We start from the raw sequence: 23,028 nt of genomic DNA on the forward strand, positions 1-23,028 counted from the left end.
GACACCTCTACTGTGAAGTCCTGCTGTTGTAATAGCTACAGTATTTGGTTTAGCATTGTCTTGCTGAAACATGCAAGGCCTTCCCAGAAAAAGATGTTGATGGGAGCATATACCGTAGTTTTCGGGTCATAAGCTGCTACTTTTTTCCCACACTGTGAACACTGCGACTTATACTGACGTGCGGCTAATGCATTTCTTTTTTCATGCGGCCAAAAACATTTTGCCTGGTAACAGTAGACCAATCAAAATGACAAGTAGTGTATATATACACGGTATATATTTTTATCAGTTGTTAAGAGACGTTGTAATGTTGTTTGTGCACTGTTCCGTAAAAAAACCATAAGCAACGTAATTTGTGTGTTACGATACGTACGTAGACTTAAAGGTAGCCGTGTTACAGGCGCTGTTCGAGGAAAAAAAGCATTTGCAGTATGTATTTTTGTATGTTACCATAACGTTTATGTTACCATGTTTATGTTACCTTATATTAAACGTTAAAAATCCTCACGTGTAATATTTCTGTGTAAATATCTCATATTACAGGTGAAACGCATACGGCTTAAAATCCGGTGCGGCCTGTACAAGTACAAAATTGATTTTCTTTCTACAATTAGAGCATGCGGCTTTTAATCAGGTGCGCTCTGTAGTTCGGGAATTACGGTATATTGCCCTACAACCTGTAGACCCTGCAACATAAATAGTGCATTTCCAGAGGTGCAGGCTGCCAATTTGCCATTGATGCTAATGGACCCCTATATCATCAGAGATGACAGGCATATAATATTTAATTTTGGCCTTGTCCCAGAATCTTTTGATGCTATCACATACTGTAGATGATGAGATATTCAAAGTATTCACAATTTCACGCTGATGAACAGTTTTCTGAAATTGTCATTTATAATGCAATTTGTAGTGCAGGTCTTTTTTTTCATATTTGTGAACCTGTTCTTCCTCTGCTTATCTTTACTTCTGAGAAAATCTGCCTCTATGATACACCTCTCTTTTTATAACCAGTCACATTACTGACCTGTTGCTAGTTAATTAGTAAAATAGTCCTTTGGCCTCTCTCTCTCTCTCTCTCTCTCTCTCTCTCTCTCTCTCTCTCTCTCTCTCTCTCTCTCTCTCTTTCTCTCTCTTTTAAATCATTTTTTTTCAGGCTTTCATTGTCCCAGTGCTGTCCTTTTTGGGATATGTTGCTGCCATCCATCAAACTCAAAATAAGCTAGAACTTGTCATTATAAAACAAAATGTCTCAGTTGTGAATAACAAAACACCCCATGGGATCATGAGATTTAAAAGTCACTTCACTGTGATTTTACAGATGTCCAAACATTTTTGTAATTTGTGTTAAATAGGTGCTATATATAATCCTGTATATAGGATTAGTTGTTAGGATTAGTTGATTTTTCCCCATTTTAAAAAATAAAAATGACAAGAATGTTAAGTTACTATGACTTATCAAGTAAAGATAAAAAAAAAAAGTTAATTTGAATATAGTGTTTGGGAATTTTACCAAAATATGATAAGATATACTTAGATGGTATGAAATCCTTGTTAGGAAAGCTAAATTTAAACACGACCTATAACAAAATAATTTAAATAAGTAGAATAGCTCAATAAAATGTTATGTTTTTTTTAATTAGTTAAAAAAAATGCTAACCTATATTTTTGGCTGCTATGGGCTTCCATACTAATACTAATCGTACCGATTGGTCAGTGATGTTTGATGTGCGGGGAGGCGGGACTTAGTTGGCACGAGCTCGGCGGTGGGGGTCGACCGTGGCACGAGCCGCAAATGGGTTGCCATAGCAACAGGACCCTAACGTAACGTCCGTTCATTTAAAAACCCTTCAGGTGCTGCTATCGTCCCGTTAAGGGATCCGGCGTTATTTGCTATTTAAAGAAATTATCGTTATTCTCATTAAAACGTAGGTGGCTGAGTAAAAACAAGTAAGGGTTTCTTTTATAAAAAGAAGATGGAGTTTGAGACGACTGAGACGGCACCCTCGACATCGAGTCGCCATGAGAAAAGTTTGGGGCTCCTCACTATTAAGTTTGTCAGCCTGCTCCAAGAAGCCAAGGACGGCGTCCTTGATTTGAAAGTGGTCAGTAAAACGGAGACGACGGGTTTTGTGGGTTGTTTTGGGGGGAGCATTAAGTGGTGTTTTCCACTGACAACATTAATACAACAGATGCGAACAAAGGGCTGTCGGTCATTACGGGTCCAGTCAGGTATACTGATTTTTTTAACAGGTGGACTAGGTTTTTTTTTCTTCATTAAAGAAATTTTTTTTAGAGTATTTGTTGACAGAAAATTAGCTAATCATTGTATTTCATATGCTTTATCAATTTATCGTGTGTTTAATGCTAAATCAGGCCTAATTGAATTGCACTAAAATACACTTAGCAGTCTCCCTTGAAACCTACTTTTAATGAGCGACCGGGGAGATGCCAGAGTGGCACCCTGATCCCCAGTCTTTTTGCATTATGATTAAACATGGCATTATCCTGTGACCCAGTGTCACCAGGTTCATATGTCCATGGGCTATAAGATGAAATAGGAATCATCTCCTTTTAAAAGAGAAGGCTAAGACTTAACTCCTGAAATTAAGGTTTCTGCCTACCTGTCTTTATGCTCCTGAGACCTAGCAGATATCAATTGACTCCCTGTGGGATCCTGCAGTAACATATAACAATGCGGTACCCAAATCAAATTTTTTCCAGTCAGTTTTATATATGTAATTGATTTCATCTATTCAATTTCCCCACTAGCAATGTCCTTAAGTATTGGGCATCTAGTAAAATTTGTAAATGACTTTTACACTCCAGTGCTCTCCTTGGAGACTTCTGTTTCATGTTAACTGCCTGTGTCAATCTCTGATCTACTTGAAGCTTTAATTACTGCAACTGTTTATTTATTTATTTATTTTTTATCATTGGTAGCATTTTCCCTCTCTTCTTGCCCGCCAAACTTGGGCAATGTTTACACAGCAGGTTACTCAGCCCTTTCCCTCCTCCCTTTGCCTCTGGTATTGTATAACTGGCTTCTTCTGCCAAGGAGTTTGATTTGTTATTTTGTGCAGCTTAATTTGCCAAATTCCCTATTTCTTGGATTCACCGATGAAGCATTTCCTGCAGAAACTTCCTGGTATCTATGATGGACCTGCAAGTGTATATCTCAAGATGCTATAAACGAACAGCTGATATGGAAATATGGATGTGATGTTGATATGTCTGTCTGAATTAACAGGCTGCAGACAGCTTGGCAGTGAAGCAGAAGAGGAGGATATATGATATCACCAATGTACTGGAAGGGGTGGGGCTAATTGAGAAGAAAAACAAGAATGTAATCCAGTGGAGGTGTGAGACAAAATGTTTACTATTTCAAAAAGTTGTTATTATTTTAATGTTCCTGTAGATTTAAAAATGCATGCAGAGTTGGTGCTTACATTAATTTAAAGATAAACACACTTTAATTGAAGATGAAGCAGATGGAGCAAATGCTGAGAAAACATCCTTATCCTGTACGTTATGTTAAGGGGTGAGAACATAGCCAGCCAAACTGAGGAGGCTTTGGAGCAGGTAAATGTCTTAAAGGCCCAAATTGCTGAGCTGGAAGCCCAAGAGAAAGAGCTGGACAACCAGAAGGCCTGGCTGGAGGAGAACATCAAACACTTGAACCACGATCCCATTGTCAACACATATCCTTTTTATGACTACATTTTTGAAATAAATGTTTTTATTTAGTTCACTTGGAGACACTGCTTTTGTGCATCTCATGTCATCGCTCTGCCTTTTCTATCATATGTTGGCAGAAGAGAAGTTCTGATTTTCTTTTTCATCTTAAGACTTTGTAAAATAACCAAATCTTAACTCATTTTTTTCATATTAAATGAGTAAAATATCTGTTAGTAGGGCTTGCTTTGTTTTGCAGTGAAATATCACCAGGTGTTTTTTTGTACTGTTGTCTGCATGGTTTGTAATTCTAGTTCCCTCGAGGCCCCATTTACTCAGTTCAGAGACAACAAATCCTCCTCTGATCCTTTTAACATTGTTTGCCTATTGATCAAAGAAAACACTATAAAGCAGGGATTATAAATATAATTGCCATTGTCAAGTAGTGAAGTGACATCCAGGCTAATCCCGATTTGCACAATGCTCACAGTTCTTGTTTTTCAAGTTTATTGTCTCCATTTCCTTCAAACAGTAATCCGGCTTCTTTAACACTTCTACACATATAAATTTGTGACGCATGAAGACATCTGCAGCGCTTTTAGTGAAGAAACACTTCTAGCTGTTGTGGCTCCTGCTGGGACTCAGCTGGAGGTGCCACTGCCAGAAATGGTAGTATTGCTTTGGTTGTATAGAAATGTACTGTTTTATTTGACTCTGCTTTAATGAGAACAGACGCCAGACACAGCACAGGCTTTATCTAGCAGATTTTATTACAGGTGGATAAAAGCTTGTGAGTGAGCTGCAAGATTCTCGTTACATTTGGCTTTTTATTTTGTACATAAGTGTACATATGTGTGCTCTAACATCAATCAGCTAGCCTGTAACTTTATGAGCGTCTAGATATTGCTGTGATGGTAAACAGTAAAACTGTAAAGTTGCACAGAAACTAAACAGTGCAAACCTAAAAACACTGCACATTTATCTGACAGTTTTCTGTGTTTATCACTGCAAGCATCTTATTTCATGCCCTTGTGATCATGTGATCAGTTTTAAATATTCTTAAAAAAAAGATCAACTATATAACTGCTTTATTAAATGACATACTTAATGACATGCTGCTGTTTTTAAGGGTCAGAGTGGTCAAAAGAAGTACCAGGTGAACCTGCGCAGCCACTCTGCTCCCATTCAGGTCATGCTTATCAACAGAGATTCAGATTCCAGAGTGCCTGTGGTCTTCTCTGTACCCCCCACTGATGACATCTGTCAGATGCCAACTCCACCCAGCACCCCCGCGAGCCTGCAGAGATTCCCTCTTTCAGTTTCCACTTCCAACACCAACACCACCTCTTGCTGCAGCCAGGAGTCTTTCTGCTCAGACCACCAGATGGTGCTGCCAGAACATGATGATGTGCTGACTCCGTCGGCCACCCCTCCTGACGTGCAGATGGGTAAGGATGGGCTTTAGGGCATGTGAATTTTAATGCTGTTGAAGTTCTTCAACAAAACCACCACAGAGTTTTACTGCCTGCTAAAGAGGCTGCGGTGAACACATGTGTAATAAAAATTTTGCATTTGTAGTCAAGAAAAACTTCTACAACCTGAGTCATTTGTGAAATTTAAAGTGGCCTCAGAAGAAACTTCTGACATAGTGACCAATTCAGAAGAACTAGGTTTACTTTCTGATGTTCAGTTTTCGTTGGAATAGTTTTTACTAATTATATAGTCAACCAATTTGTGGTGCTACATAAGGTTTCAGGTTTTCGGTGTCAGAGTCACACACAGGAGCAAATGTGAAAACCACTGCACTAGGGTAATAAATATTACTTTATATTGTTGTAACTTTATTGCAGTTTATTGTTTGATAACAGCATTTTGGTTATTTTGTAAATGATTTAATTGCTAGCCATATGTTTAGTGAGAGCTGTTAATTATAGATTAAATTTTCTGCTAAAAAAGAGCATTTAATACATATTTTCATTAGAAGACTTCCTATCCTTTGTTGTAGACTTGGAAGTTACTCATGTTTAGCTAGGAAAAGAAAGTTTTCAGGAAGCCATTATATGTTGTTCTGATGTCGGTCAGTTTGTTTTGTACACCCCTTTTTTGAGGTCCTATATAAAGACTGTCGTTTCTATAAAAAAATAAAAATAAATAAATGTATCAAACATCATATATTCTTAAAAGAATGAATGTGTCCTAACACACATGATAGTGTGTTTTCTTTTAAGAAAGACACACTGTCGATGTTAAACAATGAGTGATCTACTATGAGTGATGGGTGCTTTTGCTGTTACATTTGATTTGTAAGCACTGCCCTTCATTTAACTGCTTTTAACAATGGAGTTTGCGTTCCTCTTCTTTCTGTAGTGCCAGATTGTTATGGATGTTAACTATAAATCTATAGTTATAAATCCCATGCATGTTGGCTTAAAGAAAGAAACTGATAAAATATTTTAGATATAATGTGAAGGTGGTATAAACTGGCCTCAAGTAACAGTTGCGCATGTTGTTTCTGAACTTCAGTGCCTATTTTAACAGAATAAACTGCATGTGTGGTCCTGATTTTTAACACTTTAATGTATTTAAGCCTCAGGGGGCCCCAGGCCTGTGTACTGGGAGTGCCAGTCACAAGTCTGGATAAATGGGAGGAGGATTGTGTTAGTAAGGGCATCCGGCGTGAAATCTGTGTCAGAATAAAACGTGCAGATGTGTCCTCTGTGGTGACCCCTCAGGAGCAGTCAAAAGTGCTTCCTTCTTCATTTAAGGATTTCACTTCTGGTATTTTTGATGTTCACATAGTCATGTCTGGTCATGGCCGGATGCATTGCAACGCTTCTTGGCATATTACTGCAACCGGTACTGTGCAGCCTTTGCTGGCATTTATTCAAAAATAGTTCCTTAACAATACCAGAAATTACCAAATCCACACCATAACTTTCAAGGTGAAGAAAAACTTGCATTATCATTATTTTTAATGGTAAATAGAGGTAAATGTAATTCTTGTAATTCACCATGTAAAATTCTCAATTTGCTATTTACTTTTTAGTATCTGGTTATAAAGGTGTTTGTCAGCAGCACTGGAATGCAAAATGATTGGCCTGTCAGTCTTATAAAAATATCAGAGGATCTCCTGGTTGTTTAACTGTATTGCAGGATGGCTTCAGGGAAATGTTTTGCCTACAGACACAGTCCAGACAGACTCAGCTTCCAGTAAACCACGTACGCAACATCAACATGGAAGTCATAGATGTTTTATTGTGAGGTAACGTGGAAACAAGCCTCACTTGACAGGAAGCTGCTTGTCAGTCAGTTGTCTAGTGAGTTCTGAGTCACTGAATGTGGAGCTTGTGTATTAAAATAGCTGCAATTCCAAAACGGTTGCTGCAGTACTTTTCTTAAAACCCTTTAAAGAAACCGGAAAGTCTGCACTTTAATCAGACACTGTCCACGGACAACACTGAAATTGATTATGTAAATGTGATTGATTTATTGTTTTAAAAGTATTGCTGTTTATCAGCTGACTTGGAAGTATTAGCTGTTGTAGAGTCTTGACATGCAAGAACAGCAGAACTTATTAGTTGCTACTTTCTTCTGTAATACTATACAGTGCTAATATCTTGAAACAAAAAATAAAACTGCTGTCTGTCACTATGTTCCCTCTCTTAGCAAGCTGACTTTCAGAGTTACATGAACCAGATCTAGGCCGTAAGAAAAGAATCTAAAGTCTTAGGAAAACTGTAGCGTCAGTATGCACAGTTTGACCCATTTCTTTGCAGATTTACTTCAATCTCTTGTAGCTTGTGAAAAAATGATAAACAAGGAGAGTATGAACAAAATTTTGCACAGAAAACTTGATCTTCAATAACCTCAAAGTGCTGTTACTATGGGACAGTTTCATTTTTATTTATCAGATTCTCTGGAATAACATTCTCCACCTAAATGAGTCACAAGATATCAAATTTCTCCCAATCGCAGCTACTTGACAACTTGTTTACACTGCTTAAAGGTTGCCTCACCACCTGCCTAATACTGTGGAAAAATACACTTGTGCAAAACAGCTCTGGCCCCTCTGAGTATGGTCACAGGACCGCTGAAGTTATCCTGTGGTGTCCGTCACCAGGATGCCTGCAGTGGGTCTTGTTGGCGCTCCCTTAATTTGACTTGTTTTTGTACATTTCTGTAATGCTGAGACTGGATTCCATGCAACCTGTGGGCAGCCTGTTAAGGGTTATAACAGTATTTAGGTGGGTGGTGCTTGTAACATCCACGTTGATGCCAGTTTCCCTCCATCAGAATATTGCATTGCGGTGCCATATACTTCACTGGTTTTAATGTGGCTAATCATTGCATATGTTCATGTGGCTTTATTAAAAAAAGACTTCCAGTATATCTGACAGATCGACAGCTGACAGCTCTAAGTTTTATAGAGGATGAGTCAGAGTTGCACTAAAAGTAGAAGAGTGTCAAAGCGAAACCCAGTCTGACCATCCTTCCAGAAAATAAAAAAATGAGGAATTGCCCCAACAAAATCACAAGACCTTTCACTGAATGATTTTTACTTACTCAACATTTGGAAACACTTGGATTCTGTAAAATGAAAGCTTATGGTATGTTTTGCACAGTGGTGTGTAGATGAGAAGCCAGTGCATAGGGTTGGGTGTGTTTATTTTTTTTGTACATTAAGAATGAGTTAGGTAAAAATAATTCAGATTTAAAGTGGGCCATGTATAGGATTCTTTTCAGGCATGACCTCGTGGACATTAATAAATTAACAGCCTTTTGGCATTAACTTCTTATTTACTGGACAAATGAGATTGGTGGTAATCATGTTTTTCGAACTCTTACATTAACCCTGGAGAACCCATGGGGTCAGAGCTGACCACATTGGTTTTTGAAGGAAACCATGGGGTCAAATTTGACCCCATGGGTTCTCCAGGGTTATAGTAAACAAGTGCACATTCCAACATTTGTTGTTTTCTGCCTCCAGATAACTTAATCCTTCATTATGAGGTCAAGTGACCTTGTTTCGACTCCTCATTCTGTCTGCAGTCTATCACGGTCGACCAGTGATGGGGTTGGAGCAGCAGGAGATGGACTTGGTGGACCAGGAGTTCCAGTCTGTTCTGGATGTGAGCAGCCTACTGAAGCTCAGTGCCACTGGAGACCACATGAAGGATAACCGAGAGGGTGAGGCCCAGGGATATGAATAGAATCATAAGTCTTTTTCCTTTTTTTTAATGTTTACTTCACATTTGTTTCAGTTCTGATTCAGTTGACGTTCTTAGGTCTAAGCATGCTTTTATTTAATGTTTTTTCTTTCAGTGGGAGGAAAGGAATGAATTGTTTACAGATATGCTACAAATGGTCCAGAACAGTGAACGTTTAACACCACAGTGGAATAGAAACATGTTTTTAATTTTCTTTGTAGGAGCTGTTGACCTGATTGAGGAACTCATGTCCACTGATGGTAAGCATCACAGCACCTGTTTTAACTACATTCAGTATCTACGCTTAAATATATATTGCTGCTCACCCCTCCACAGCAGTGCATTGCTTGGCTTCCATTCATCGCCCCAATTTTCTGTAATGCTGTCTAATTGGGGGCACACTTACCCCTAACTACTGGAGGTAGTCTACCTACATATAGACCTCCATAAAGTCCTATTTCAGATAAACTGAGACCCCTAACTCTGTTATAAAGCTCTCTGGTTTTACCTTTCAGACCTTAGGCATCACTATAATGTGTCCATTTTAACGACTGGAGGTCAAAGAGAAGACATTCAAATGATTAACAGATGCTCCTGAGTTAATGCTAACATCCTGATGCTTAGCAGGTTTATTATTTGACATATTTAACATCTTAATTTGGCATATTAACATTTCCCAAAAAGTTGCTTCTGTTCACCTGGGAGTAGTGTTTTCAGTGGGAGAAACATTTCATCAGTCACCCAAGTCATCCACTTCTACAGTCTAAAGAAGAAATGCTGCTCTGACAGCACAACTCTTTGGGCTTAAACTCAAAAATAAAAGTGTAAAATTACCGAAAAAGTTCTGGTAGCTCATTGTTCAAAACATTTTTGTTAATTAAGAAAAGGGAAATTTCTATAGTAGACTACGAAAAAAACAGGAATGTTAAACATGAATATAAAATGTTATTTAATTGTTTATCTATTAAAGGAGCTGTAAAACTTATGAAAATACAGATGAAAGTGTAAATGTTTGCCCTCCTTCACATTTTCCAAAGCAGTGCAGCGGGCTGGATTAATGTCTTTGTCGGGCCAATTCTGAACTCTGGGTCTTGCCTTTCACATTCTGATCTAGGTCCTAAATCATCAACAGCTGGAATGTGTGTTCAGTGTGGGTGCCATCTTTTCATTTTTGCACTGATTCCTTTCTCCAAATTCAGGTATAGACTACAGCTTCAACCTGGATGACAACGAGGGAGTGTGTGACCTGTTTGATGTGCAGATCCTGAATTACTGATGTCTGACAGTGACTCTGATGCACACTCTTACAATCTTGAGAAGCACTTTCTGCCTCTTAAAAACTGTAAAGATTTGTCCTATTTGTTAAAATTTCAGAGATGATACTTTGATATACCACTGTCATCTTACAAAAACAAAAAACAAAGACTTCACTGATGTGCACCTCACAGCTAAACATATCCAGACTCTGTCCAGCAAAAAGTGCCTGATTTAATGAACCATAAGGTATTTATAAAGCCATGAGCCACGAGGTCTCAAGTAAACAGAGAAATCCTTCACATTCCTGCTGCACTTTTGTGTCTCTGTATTTTTCCACATCCAGCGGAAAGCTTGAGTTGTTGATAACTGTTTTCCTTTGCACAGCTTATCCACTTTTGGGACTGTAACAGTGTTGTAGATAAGTTGAACTTTGCAATAACATTTCAGTATTTGCTTCTTTGATGATCCAGTTCAGGAGATGTAAGCTTTGTCTTCATGCAGTACGTCTTCATCTGTTCAGTTTCCCAGTTAAATTTCAACCACCGTTTTGTATTTATTGAATTAATGGTTTGGCTACATTTTGTTTACCTTGTTTTTGTGAAAATGTCAGAAAGTTTTCTTTTCTAAATTATTGTGATACTGCCATTTTAGGCCTCAGTTTATCCTATCATTAGTTAAATAATTGAATATTTTTACTTATTTAATTAAAAAAAAAAGTAGTTCAGGTTTGAAACTGAAGTTAGTTGACTGCCTTAATCATAATTTAATTTAATTTGTTGCACTTTTGTTCTAAATATAGTACAAATGCAGAGTTGGTTTTTTTTTTTTGTATACTTCATTTTTTATTGTAAGATATATTGTTTATGTTCTCAATAAATCAGTTTAATGAGCACAGTTGTATTTGCAAAGGAAATTCATGTAAGGAAAATGAACAAAAATCACTCGAATGCAAATTTTGAGTCTGAAACAAGTAATTGTTTTCAAAATTGTCTTGAATCACACAGAAGGTATGCAACAATTCAAATTGGATCAACCCCCTCCCCCCCCCCCCCCCCTTTTTTTTTTTTTTCTTTTTTGGCTCAATAAAGTGTTTTGCTCTTTTAACAGATGGATAACATTTCTCAGATGCTTTCCACATTGTGTGACCTGCAGTATACACCAATACTTGAGTTCCACCAGCTGGGATGCAGGGAAAAAAAAATACCAAAGAATAATAAATAAACCTCACATCTAATGAATAGAAAATGAATGACACAAGTAAACATTCGATTGTATACATTTTGTCAAATTGGAGCATTTAAAAAAAAAAAAAAGGAAAAAAGAAAAACAAGTTGCAACAGACATCAAAAACATTTGAACTATGCAGTATCCTGTTTACATCTGTCAGGGTTAATGATGCCGATGCTGGACGGTAAGGGTAACAATATCTGAATGTGTCCAGCCCTCCCTCTGTCTGCAGCTACACATTTTCTAAGGAATTTCAGCTCAGTGGTAAACCCATATGTAGTGATAAAGTACGATTACAAACTTGTCGTCATTGACTCATAAAAAAGTGTTTTTTACCCCGCTGTGCAGCCTCGGCTCTCAGTGCAGAGGAGCGAATCTGTGTGTGGAAAAATGTGTGTTTCAGATGTTCCTAGGAATTCAGGAAACAACAAATGCGGCGTTCCCACATCAAACCAAAGTCCCAGTGGATGTAGATATATCACACGATTCTGAAACACCAGCAGCGCACTACAGCAATTCTGTTGATGGTTAATGTTTGTTGGTTTTTTTTGTTTTTGTTTTTTTAAGAGTTTTCAGGATACATCCTGAGCTGAGAAAAACAGATATATGGCAAACATACAGAGGTTTAAAGTCTTTGCTCACCCTTTCATAGGTGCACGATATAATATCTGGTTTACAGGCTGTGCAGATTATTACATGAAATGGGTCTGGAGTTTTTATTCATGGTTGATTGTAATTAAACAAAGCACTTTTTCAACAAAGCTGAAGTTCCAGCAGGTCTGGTTTTTCTTTCCTTTGTGGGTGTTTTTAGTGTGTAATGCAGAGAGAGTTTAGTAATAAATCTTAACTGTGTGGGCAGAGTGCAAGTTTCTGGTGAAATTTCAGAGAAGCACAAGTTAACTTGAAGATCTGGATTAAAAGGATAGTTAGGTCCATAAGTATTTGGAGAATATTTTTATGTAATTTTACCTCTGTTCACCACCTCAGCAGATTTTTAAATCAAACGATAAAACGTGATTAATGTACTGACTTTATAGCTACACAGACTCCCATTTTCAGAGGTTTAGATGTAACTGGACAGTTGAGAAGCAGAATAATGGAAAACTAAACAAATATCTGCATTTGGTTCAAAGTGTTGAGCTTGTATTTGGTAACTGTCTACTGAACTCCTTATATTACGTCCTGCAAGATATTAAAAAAGGGTGAGGTAGGACATTAGGTTGAAAAAACAAACAAACAAACAAACCTGTCAAAGAGAGCATAAATCTCTAACTCTGCAATCTAGTATGTTCTTTAAAAGAAGGCCAGCTCAAAAACAAGACCTGAAAGACCACAGAAAGCAACTAAAGTGGAATATTGCAGAATTCTTTCCTTGGTTTAAAAAAACAACCAAGAACACTGGGGAGGAGGTAGACATATTATTGGCAAAGTCTACTCTCCAGATACACCCTCATGATAAATGATCAGCACAGTGTGTTTCACAAGGTGCAAACCGCTGGTTACATTCAGCAACATGAAAGACAGATTAGACTTTCCCTTTTTTTTTTTTACAAATGAAACCAAGATGAACTTTTATCAGACTGATACGACAAGAAACATATGGAGGAAGAGAGAAATGACTCGTGATATGAATCAAACCACATCATCTGTCAAACATAGTGGAGGCAGTGTTATGGCATTGGCATGGCTGCCAGTGCAACCGGGTCACTAGTGTTTGATGTGCCTGCTTATAGAAGTAGCTGGATGAATTATGAAGTGTACAGGCCTGTAGTCTCTGCTCAGATAGCATTTTACAGTGCACACGGAAAAAACCCAAAACATCCTGGAAAATCAACCCAAGAGTTTCTCGGGGCAGAGAGCTGGGATATTCTTAACTTGCCACTTGGTCACCTGACTTCAACTTAGAAAAGCATGCTTTTTGAATCCAAAAAAACAAGCAGCAACTGAAGTAGCTGTAGTAAGAGCCAAGTGGAGTATCTCAAGAAATGAAATGCAGCAGTTGGTGATGTCCGTGGACTTGGATTTTCATCCAGCTATTAAAAAGAATCCTTATATCTAAAATTTATTTTAAATATAAAATCAAAAAATTTCCAGATTTTGAAAACGGAGCACTGTGTATAAGAATGTCCGTAATTCTTGAAAAGTTAATGCAATACTTGAATTAGTTCTCAGTGAACCCACTGTGGTGGATGTCATTGTCACTAATGGATACTACTGTAAATAAATACATCTACTCCTGCAAAGAGTAACTACAAACTGTCTCAGCAGGTCTTTTCATAAAATATATGTGGCTGAAATGATTTTTTTTTCTCTTCAACAGAGGGCAAAAGTAATATATATTGGAGCTCTTTGAAACCAGCACATAAACTGTTCGCTTTGGCAGAAAAAGACTGTTTTTAGGAACAGACTGTTAAAACTAGTGGAATTTTTGAACAGTTTAATGATTTGCAAGCATTTTGCTACTGCTGCTACACCCTACATCAACAAAAGCTTTATATGCTCTCCAGCTGGACCTTGTGTGCATATATAGACACATAGACCTCGCTGACATTTTAGTCATGTCTCATATTGAGAATGAGTTTGTCTCTTGGGATGCAGTGTGGGAGTTGAATGACATTTCCATCCCCTCCTCCACATTAGTTTCTGTTGTTTTGCTTCCCCTCTTCCTTCGCTTCGCTTCAAACTTCTTGGCCACTCTCATCATGTGCATCTTAAAGGAAGACCCCACAAAGGCATAGAGGATCGGGTTCAGACAGCAGTGAGTGAGAGCCAGGCTTTCTGTCACCTGAGCCGCCTGATCAAGCACCTTACTCGCCCCGCAGTGGGTCACTAAACTGTAGACTGTATCCATTGCCCGATACACCTTAACCACGTTGTAAGGCAGCTGAGTCATCACAAACACCCCTACGACAATGAGAAGGACACGCAGAGCTTTCCACTTCTTCCCTCTGCTCTCATCAGGGAGGCCCCGGAGTGCACAGCCCACCCGCCAGTAGCAGGTCACCATGACCAGCAGAGGAAGTAGGAATCCCAACAACACCTCGACCACCTCTAGGACAGCTTTACCTCCTCGAGCCATAGATGAAGGATAGATGGTTAGACAGATATTTCTATCAGATGCCTGCCTCACTTCTGAGAGTATTAAATCAGGAAGGCCAAGGAGGAAAGCTGTCACCCAAACAGCTAAACACACCTTCCAACAGCATTTCCTGGTGAACGCCCTCTGTAGCCATCGTCTTTGGTCTCTATCCTGTGCTCTGACCAGCGATAAATAACGATCCAAGCTGATGCACGCCAGCAGCAACATGCAGCAGGTGAAATTCACTGTGTAGCAGGCGGACACGATTTTACAAACAACCTCCCCTAGCTCCCAGCCCCTTGCAGCATCAGCAGCCCAGAAAGGGAGCGTGAGGAGCAGGAGCAAGTCGGCCACAGCCAAGTGGGTCAAGAAGGCATCTGTCATGGTCTTCAGGCGTTTGTGGTAGGCGTAGACAGCCACGACTAAAACGTTTCCAGCCAGTCCCACCACCAGACACACGGTGTACATGATGGGCAGGAAGAGGGCTGCGAAAGATCGGATGTCCCCTTTCTCGCATACGGCAGGATAGTCATCATAGGTGAAGTTGTAGGTGGTGTTTTCATAGTCGTAGTCTTCCTCTGAGAATTCCATGTTGATGATATAAAACTGTCAAGGGAAATACAGATGTAAACATTCACAAAAATATACATCCCCAGAGTGATACAAACAACAAACACTTGCAGGATTTATATACGAGGCAGATTTAAATCCAGTTCTTGAGATATGACTTAACTGCAGTAATTCAGGGCAGTCATTTAGAATTTCCTTGATTATCCTCTTAGAAAAAACCCAAAAACCCTGAAACCTTAGAGATTAACCAAATGAAACTTTATTTATGTTGTAAGAGCACTGTACGTTTCATTCTCTTTCAAGCTTTTCTTTTTTCCTGTCCTCCAGTCTCTCTTGATCATTCGTAGTAAAAGCTATGACTGCATGCGTAATGGTGCATTCTCAACAAAACCAAAGAAGAGGGCATAGTACATTTGTGCAAGTTTAAATATTGCAACATTGCTGAAAAACAGCCTAAGCATGAACCAGCTGGGGTTCTCCTGACACCACTGACAAATCAGAAATGGAGGATGCAGAGATAACGATTGGAGTGGTCTGGTTAAACTTTGCTTTTAGATAAAACACAGAGAAAATGAACTCAGTTTGGAGAAAGGTAGGCTACACTGTAACGGCTGAAAGTATGTTGCTGTAACGTGATTGGTTGCCGTGCTCCTCCTCTTTTTAAATGTTGGGGACCAATATCTGAGGGGAAAAGTTGGTTTGCTTTTTGTATGAACACACCATATTATTGTAATAATATGGTTAAGTATAGGCTGACCCACTCTCATCGAAACAATAGATATGAGTACAGTGAAATTAATCTGCAAAATGAATAATGCTTGATTATGATCAAAAAAGAAGAAAATGTCACAGGAACCCCAAATTCCAAAACCCAAGTTACAGCATGGCTAGTATGTCATATGATGTGTTTCATATTTTTAAGGTAAGGATGTCAGTAACGCTAGCACAAATTCCCAAAAGCCATACAGCTTTGGGGTTCATGATCACCTCGAATATGCATACAAGAAAACAATGAAAAAGTTTTCCTCATGAAAATTTAATCAACAACTTTAAAGGCAAGTGGCTGTTAGTGTTATAGAGAAGGGTGCAACCAGAGGACGCATTCTGCCATGGCTGTAGTTTTAAAACCGAGTGCTGTAGTTCTCATTTCTATTTTCTCTGTTTTCTTCTCAGCTTCAGTTTTTTTTGTATTTTCAAGAGTTTCACTATTGCGAGAAATGCTGAATGAGAGATTGTTCTGAGGGAGTGAAGTCAGTGCAACAGAGGTCAGGATGTATACCACAGGTGATTCATATAACCACTCCTCAAACATAAGAATACTGAACAATTTATATACCTTATTGGTTAAAAGAAGAGAGGGATTTTGTTGTAAAAATACTGAAAAGCATTTCACCGTGTCTTTAAACATTCTGCTTGAGCAACAGTGTGCACATTACTTGGCAGGGGGACTATCTTAAATCAAGAAGGAACACAAATTAGAAACTGACAAAAATAAATCAAAATTTAGCGCCACGATTCCTGTAAAGCTGCAGGCAACTATAGATCTGATGTCTGGATTTTATGTTCCCATTACAATAAAACAGTAAAATACAACACTGCTAAGCTGTAAGCAGAACTGGAGCCACATTAGGAAACATTTAGAAACTTCACGTTCCCTGGGTTTAAGAAAATACATGTAAAGAAGAAATACTGCAATCTGGAAACAGTTGTGTGATTGTGTGTTAATTATTCTGTCGTGATGCTATCAGTGGTAACATCTGGACACCATACCCTGACTTGAACTCTTCCTCCCTTTTTGTACCTTCACTTTGATAAATAAAACAAGTTCATTTAGCCTCTGTGCAGACTGATAAGTCCAAAGTGCACTAGTTTCTACCAGTGCATGTTATCAAATTTCCCTGGAGATCCTCTTGCAAAGATTACAGCACATTAATCTCCTCTCCATTGACTTTCACAGGGGAATATTATTGTTGCCACTACATTCATTTGACAATTACATTTATAATTATCTTCAAAGTGTTCCCCTTTTTTAGACATTGATTTCGAGGTTTTTAGAGTCAAGTTCAGAGCACGAGATGCCCACATTTTTTCACTTCTACACACAAATAAATGATCAACAAATAAAGTGCAATGGCACGGGAAATATTTAGAGAACCATGTCAAACATTTGCACAGACTGACCCAATCAAGGTTGTTTGTAATATGATTTTTCCCCTTGTAAAATAAACTGTAGACACAACACTACTGGCAGTATCTTCATTACTTTTGCCTGGTTATATGGGTTTATCATGTGGAATGTTTTTCAGTTAACTGTTGGGCATTATTAAAAGGCCATTGGTTGTTTTCTGCAGAGCAACCATATTCAGAAAAGCATCCTTTCTGTATGTAGTGTCATAGTCATGGACTCTTACATTAAACGTGGCCAAAGTTCTTCATCCTAGACTATTGTCCCAACACCCAACACAGCATTCAGACCATGACTCTCACGGGTGAGAATGATCATTAGAAAGGTGGTGGATCAGCCCAAAACTACACAGGAAGAGTTGTTAATGATCTGAAGGCATTTGTGACCACAGTCACTAAAATGCCATCCGTAACGATCTATACATTAATAGATAGAAATCTTGCAGTTCCTGCAACGTCCCCCTGCTCAAGAACAGACATGTACAGGCCAGTGAACATTTAAATGATACAAGGCTTGGGAGAAAGTGCTGTGATCAGATGAAACCAAAATCAAGCATGGAGCATGGAGGTGGAAAAATATCCTGGGACTGTTTTTATGCCAAGGGTACAGGACAAATTCTTGGACAAGTACCTACTTCCCTCAGGAAAACACTGAAGATGGGTCGTGGATGGTTCTTCCAGCATGACAATGACCCAAAACATACCGCCAAGGAAACAAAGGAGCACAATATGGTCATGGACCATAAATCCCACTTAATGGTCACTATAGCTTACCCTATATATCTTACCCTATCTCTACCATCCTGTCACACCAATCTCCTGCATGTCCACCTTCACTACATCCATGAATCTTCTCTGTGGTCTTTCGCCTCGTCTTATGCTCCAAAGGTATTTGCTCATCTGCCTTCACACCCACATGAACTTGGGTGAGATCCCATTTTTAATCTATAGGGTTTAATGTGATATCAGCCCACCCAATCTATAACAGCTTTAACTCTCCAGGGAAGGCTTTAGACAAGGTTTAGGAGTGCGTGTATGGGAATTTTCAACCATTCTTCCAGAAATACATTTCTCTAATTCATCCCAAAGGTGTTCTGTCAGGTTGAGGTCAGGACTCTGTGCAGGCCATTTAAGTTCTTCCACACCAAATCTGCCCAACCATGTCTTTATAGACCTTGCTTTATGCACAGGGACCATCCCCCAACTTTTCCCACAAAGTCAGAAGAATGAAACTGTCCTTTCACTGGAATCACAGGCCTCAGATAAAGTCCTGAAAAAACAACCCCCACCCCCTCCACTAAACTTTACACTTGCACAATGCAGTCAGGCAAGTAACGTTCAAACCATTTCAGTGTTGCCTCTATAACTTCATCTCAAAACTATTCAACATAAGCTGTCCCTCTGATATTTTCATTTGTAAAAAATAAATAAACAAAATGAAATAAAGCATTATCGAGAAAGACAGATACGATTTGGAGAACTACTCTGGCCAAGAGACACATCAGACATGACATCAGAGCAGTGGAAATTTTTACTCTGGCCCGATTAGTCTTAGTTTAGATCTAACTGTTTCAAGACACAAAGTTGGTTGGATGTTTGTGGATCCTGCTGTGTAGCACTGAGAAGGAACTGTGATGGTTTGAGAGGATCTTTGTGTGACAAGGTTGATTTATTGTAATTTATTCAGAATTCAAAGGAACACCTAAGTCAACAGCTTGGAACGACAAACAATCATCATCTGTTTGGAGTTTATAGTGAACATTATCTCTCCACCACAGCTGGTTATTGCTGTGGTCCACCCTCCTTGAATGTGGTTCTGCCCCAGGTTTCCTCCTCTAGAAATTGTTCTTTTTCAATGCCACCGTTGCTAACTTGAAATGAAGTTGAATCACTTGTCCTTTAACAGGACAGTGAGCAAACCACCATAACAGATGACCTGGCCTCCTTACTCCCCCAGCGTAGACCCAACAGAGATGGCTTGGGATGAGCTGGATTGTAAAGTGAAGGAAAAGCAACACGTGTTCAGCATATGTGAGAATGGCTTCAGAATAAACATCTTGAGGCAAAATTAACAAAACTAATTAAAGTAAAACTCTTATCAAAGCGTAATGTTAAGGAATGATTTATTATTTGGTGATTATATATTATATTCTGCTATTCCCTATATCTTAACATATTCTACTGTTAAATAGTCTGGTCTGTTTTTGTTGATGTTACGGTACTGGAGCAACTGTAACCCACATAATTTCCCCAGGAATTAATGAAGTATGCTGATTCTGATTCTGATTAAAGACATATGTTGGTTTACAATGAATCCATATGTGTTATTTACACAACCCCAGTTGGTCCAAGCTCACGACCATCCATAATGAGAGCCTGATTCTTGATTGAAGGTTTCTTCAAGATGTCTTGCTATGGAAAGGGACTTTTTTTACACCCAGCCAACAAAGTGCTGCTCAAGGAGGAAATTGATGATCTTCTTTTTGTGCAATAATGTTCCTGTTTAATGTTTACTGAGTGCTCATTAGTTTTACTCTGCACTGTAGAAAACAGTAATAAAGGAATAATAATAATTGAGTCGATAAGTTCAAAAATTTCAGTCGTACTATGTTAAAATATAGTCATTTACATGTGAAAGTCCTACACTTAAATAAATGAGAAAAAGGCCATACTCTCACTAATACATGTTTATCTTCGTACAAGCTTGTAAAAGACCTTATCATTTCTTTTTAGTGGATCTGGTGTATTTAAAGTATAAATGATAAAGTGAAAGTACCTCATATTACATGCTGTGCTTGAATAAATATCTGCATGTCACTCCACATTGATTCAGCAAAACAATCTAAGAACCAGTTACGATAAATCACATTTCTAATATTACTTTAAATTGTACTTGCTGCTGATTATTTTACATTCATTTGCATGTAAAGCTATTTAAATCTTTATTTTACTAAAAACTTTACTGGAATGCATGACTCAAGTAAATATCTAACTTCTTATTCAATAACTGCTTCGTTATAATGTTTCTGACTTCTTAATACCTACATTACGAAAAACTGACAAACAAACAGACTTAAATCACTCAGTAATATAAAATATTACAAAAATAAATGAATGGTGACTGCATAGCACAGGTGGAAAAAACGAACTCACAACAAACCTGTCTCTCGTGTTCACCGTAAATCTAAGCAGCCAATCAGCTTTTAAAACGAAGCTTGCATGAATACAATAGAAACATGAATATGTCTCATAGATACATAAAGGTGTTTGATATTTACTCACTGTGTCTTATTAACGATCGGTCCCGTGTGCACAGCGAGCTCGCTCCAAGCTGCTGACCGGCTTCAGACTGCTCTGAGGAGGTACGTTTGATTTGACACCAGCGCAGCGCGTGTGGGCGGGAAGTAAAAAAAACAACAAAAAAACAAATCAGTATGTGAGTTTGATCGATTCAGATTTTTTATTTTAAAGTTTTTGTTTATCTGAAAGGGTAAGCATGTAACACCACTGCATTTATTTTATTTACCTAAACTATTTTTTTGCAATGCATGTGCAGGAGTGGATTATTGTAAGGGACAGAAACTGCCATTGTGAAGTTTCCATTTGTTTCTCCACTGCAAATTGAATAAAACTCTGTATTCATAAATACTAAAATAAAGACTCAAGCTTTGGATTTAACAGAAAGCACATGTGGAGATTTTCGGGCTGCTCAGCGGGCATACCTCGCTCCAGTATTTAAAACAGATGTATGTAGGCCCCACAGTAAAAACAAGAAAGAAGCAAAGGATTTACTCAGGGAATCTGGTTGTGCCATCTGGTGCTTTGTTTTCGGGTTTCTCTTCACGTAAATGAAAAACTCCAGCAGAAGCCGGTGGAGAAAATGCACAAAATTCTGCACAAATCAAGGAACTGAACCCTTCATGCTCAAATGCTCCCACTGATGTCCCACCAGTGCTTGGAAGAAACCTATGCACATGCCTGGAGATGACACATGCGGACACACTTGTTACTCTGCATTTGAATACTAAGCCACATCCATAACTCCAAACCCTACACTAAACTTACCCGAACACAGTTTTAACACCTTAAAAACCAACTTGCTTTGCAGCAGTTCTCATAAAGCACAAATTGTTCTAAGCATTTGGTTTAAAGCTGAAACTCATTTTCCAGCCGGATGAGTTTAACAGTAGGTTTCCTCCATATTTTGTCAGATTTAATTCAAATTTAATGTTTGTTAGCTTGCATCAAATATACTCTGCCACCCGGATACTTTGATTATATTTGGGCTGTCTCTGTGTGAAGGGAGCACCCGCTGGTTTCAAATGCATTCACATTTGCAGAAAAAATAAAGGGGACAGGATTTCAAAACAAGTTTTATGTTGCTGCAAAGTTTAACAATGTGATGAAAAACCCTTTTATGTAATGCATGTGATATAAAACAAAGAAAAAGTATTTCTGTTTCCATTTCTATCGTTTTCTGACGTTCCAACAATAATATATCACTGACGGAGTTGTTAAAGGATTTGTCTGTCATCGAGTCAGGAACTGTTCTTACCACTGGGAGGAAATCTGTCCAGTTTCAAGTCCAGCTGAATCTTGTATCCGTGCAGTTCAATTGCACTTCTGAGAAGGATGACTCAGACCGAGAGAAGTCAAGTGACAGGAGACAGAAACCAAGTCACACTAAACCATTTGTTTGTGGTGTTTATTGAGGAATTGTTTCTGTGTCTGAACATGACAGAACATGTTTAGACTGAGTCAGAGTAGACACTCTAAGAACATTTGGACAGGGAGAGTTCAAAGAAGGAGGAAGTAGACCAGTGCCACTGAGAGATGTACTGTATTTCACTGTACGCCCACGCCCACGGCGATAACAGCCTGCAGAGTGAAGAGTGAAGATTTGTTTTTCATCTATCCACATTTGGCAGAAGAACAGAGTTTTTTCTCTTCTGTTCAGCGTTCCCACTGAGGCCAGTTGGAGCTGTTCGATCAACAGGAAACCAACAGACACTCAGTTCGCTCTGATTTTATGAATGAAATTGTTTTGCATTTGTTATTTCTCTGAGTGAGCTGCTCTGTCAGTGATTATCGCAGAAAAATGACATTGTCTTTTTAATTATTACAAAGCGGCCTGCATGGGGCAAAAATTACATCATTACATCCCACCACACCACAAAGTTGCCCTGCTAAGTTGCAAAACAGAAGATGTCCAAATTCTCAATAAACATGTCCATTAAGGCCACATCAGGCAAGTTGTTGTAACACATTTGATTGGTGTAACAAATACTAAAACTAAGGAGATTTCCTCATGTGTTTTTATTTGGTTTTAGGTTGTTTTAAGATAGTTTTTATTTGTTCAATATTTTATTAATTTTTCTTTTTTTGCATCTTTAGTTAAATGAACTTTTTTCACATATAGTTTTAGTATTTCATTATTTAACCTTGGTTATTCAATAATCTTGGTGCTGGAGTTTCTAATAACAGTGAATTGGCAGCATATCCTTCAGGCCCTGCGACCTGGCTCTATCACATGCTCTAGAAACTCGGTGGTGATGTAGGATCTCTCTCTCTCTATGTGTGTGTGTGTGTGTAGTACATTCGACAAATAACTAGTTTTTTGTGCTTTAACTCTGGATGACTTTATTTGAAACTGAAATTCATGAAACAATAACAGTTACAGACAGAAGTCTGAAAACTTACTCTTTATTTCATCAAAACCAGTAAAATGAACAAGGCCACATTCAAAACTTGTGAACATAAACATCAAATTATAATTGTATCAGATACATTCATTTATGTAGTGCCTTAATAACCTTTTTATATTACACA

At 38.4% G+C, this 23,028-nt stretch overlaps 2 protein-coding genes across 4 annotated transcripts; one reads left to right on the forward strand and one right to left on the reverse strand.

Annotated features, from left to right (window-relative positions):
• The first annotated feature begins 1,976 nt into the window (after positions 1 to 1,976).
• e2f5 (E2F transcription factor 5) lies at positions 1,977 to 10,170 on the forward strand. 2 transcript variants are annotated; one of them, XM_085378280.1, is made up of 8 exons: positions 1,977 to 2,105; positions 3,251 to 3,360; positions 3,540 to 3,701; positions 4,236 to 4,344; positions 4,805 to 5,123; positions 8,725 to 8,862; positions 9,104 to 9,142; positions 10,082 to 10,170. In XM_085378280.1, the coding sequence occupies exons 1-8, from the start codon at positions 1,977 to 1,979 to the stop codon at positions 10,156 to 10,158; spliced, it is 1,083 nt and encodes a 360-aa protein (XP_085234406.1). In that variant the 3' UTR covers positions 10,159 to 10,170. The 2 variants fall into 2 exon arrangements, with proteins under 2 accessions (XP_085234406.1, XP_085234407.1); XM_085378281.1 differs by having other exon boundaries at positions 4,811 to 5,123.
• A 1,033-nt stretch (positions 10,171 to 11,203) lies between these two features.
• ackr4a (atypical chemokine receptor 4a) lies at positions 11,204 to 20,553 on the reverse strand. Of its 2 annotated transcripts, none has more exons than XM_085377195.1 (2): positions 20,482 to 20,553; positions 11,204 to 15,051 (listed from the first exon to the last, which is right to left on the reverse strand). In XM_085377195.1, the coding sequence occupies exon 2, from the start codon at positions 15,034 to 15,036 to the stop codon at positions 13,930 to 13,932; it is 1,107 nt and encodes a 368-aa protein (XP_085233321.1). In that variant the 5' UTR covers positions 15,037 to 15,051; positions 20,482 to 20,553; the 3' UTR covers positions 11,204 to 13,929. The 2 variants fall into 2 exon arrangements, with proteins under 2 accessions (XP_085233321.1, XP_085233322.1); XM_085377196.1 differs by lacking the exon at positions 20,482 to 20,553 and adding an exon at positions 15,301 to 15,387.
• Positions 20,554 to 23,028: the final 2,475 nt, after the last annotated feature.

Source organism: Diplotaxodon limnothrissa, linkage group LG18, assembly GCF_057381915.1.
Source record: "Diplotaxodon limnothrissa isolate DT_005_m linkage group LG18, D_limnothrissa_male_GT1.1, whole genome shotgun sequence".
Lineage (NCBI taxonomy): Eukaryota > Metazoa > Chordata > Actinopteri > Cichliformes > Cichlidae > Diplotaxodon > Diplotaxodon limnothrissa.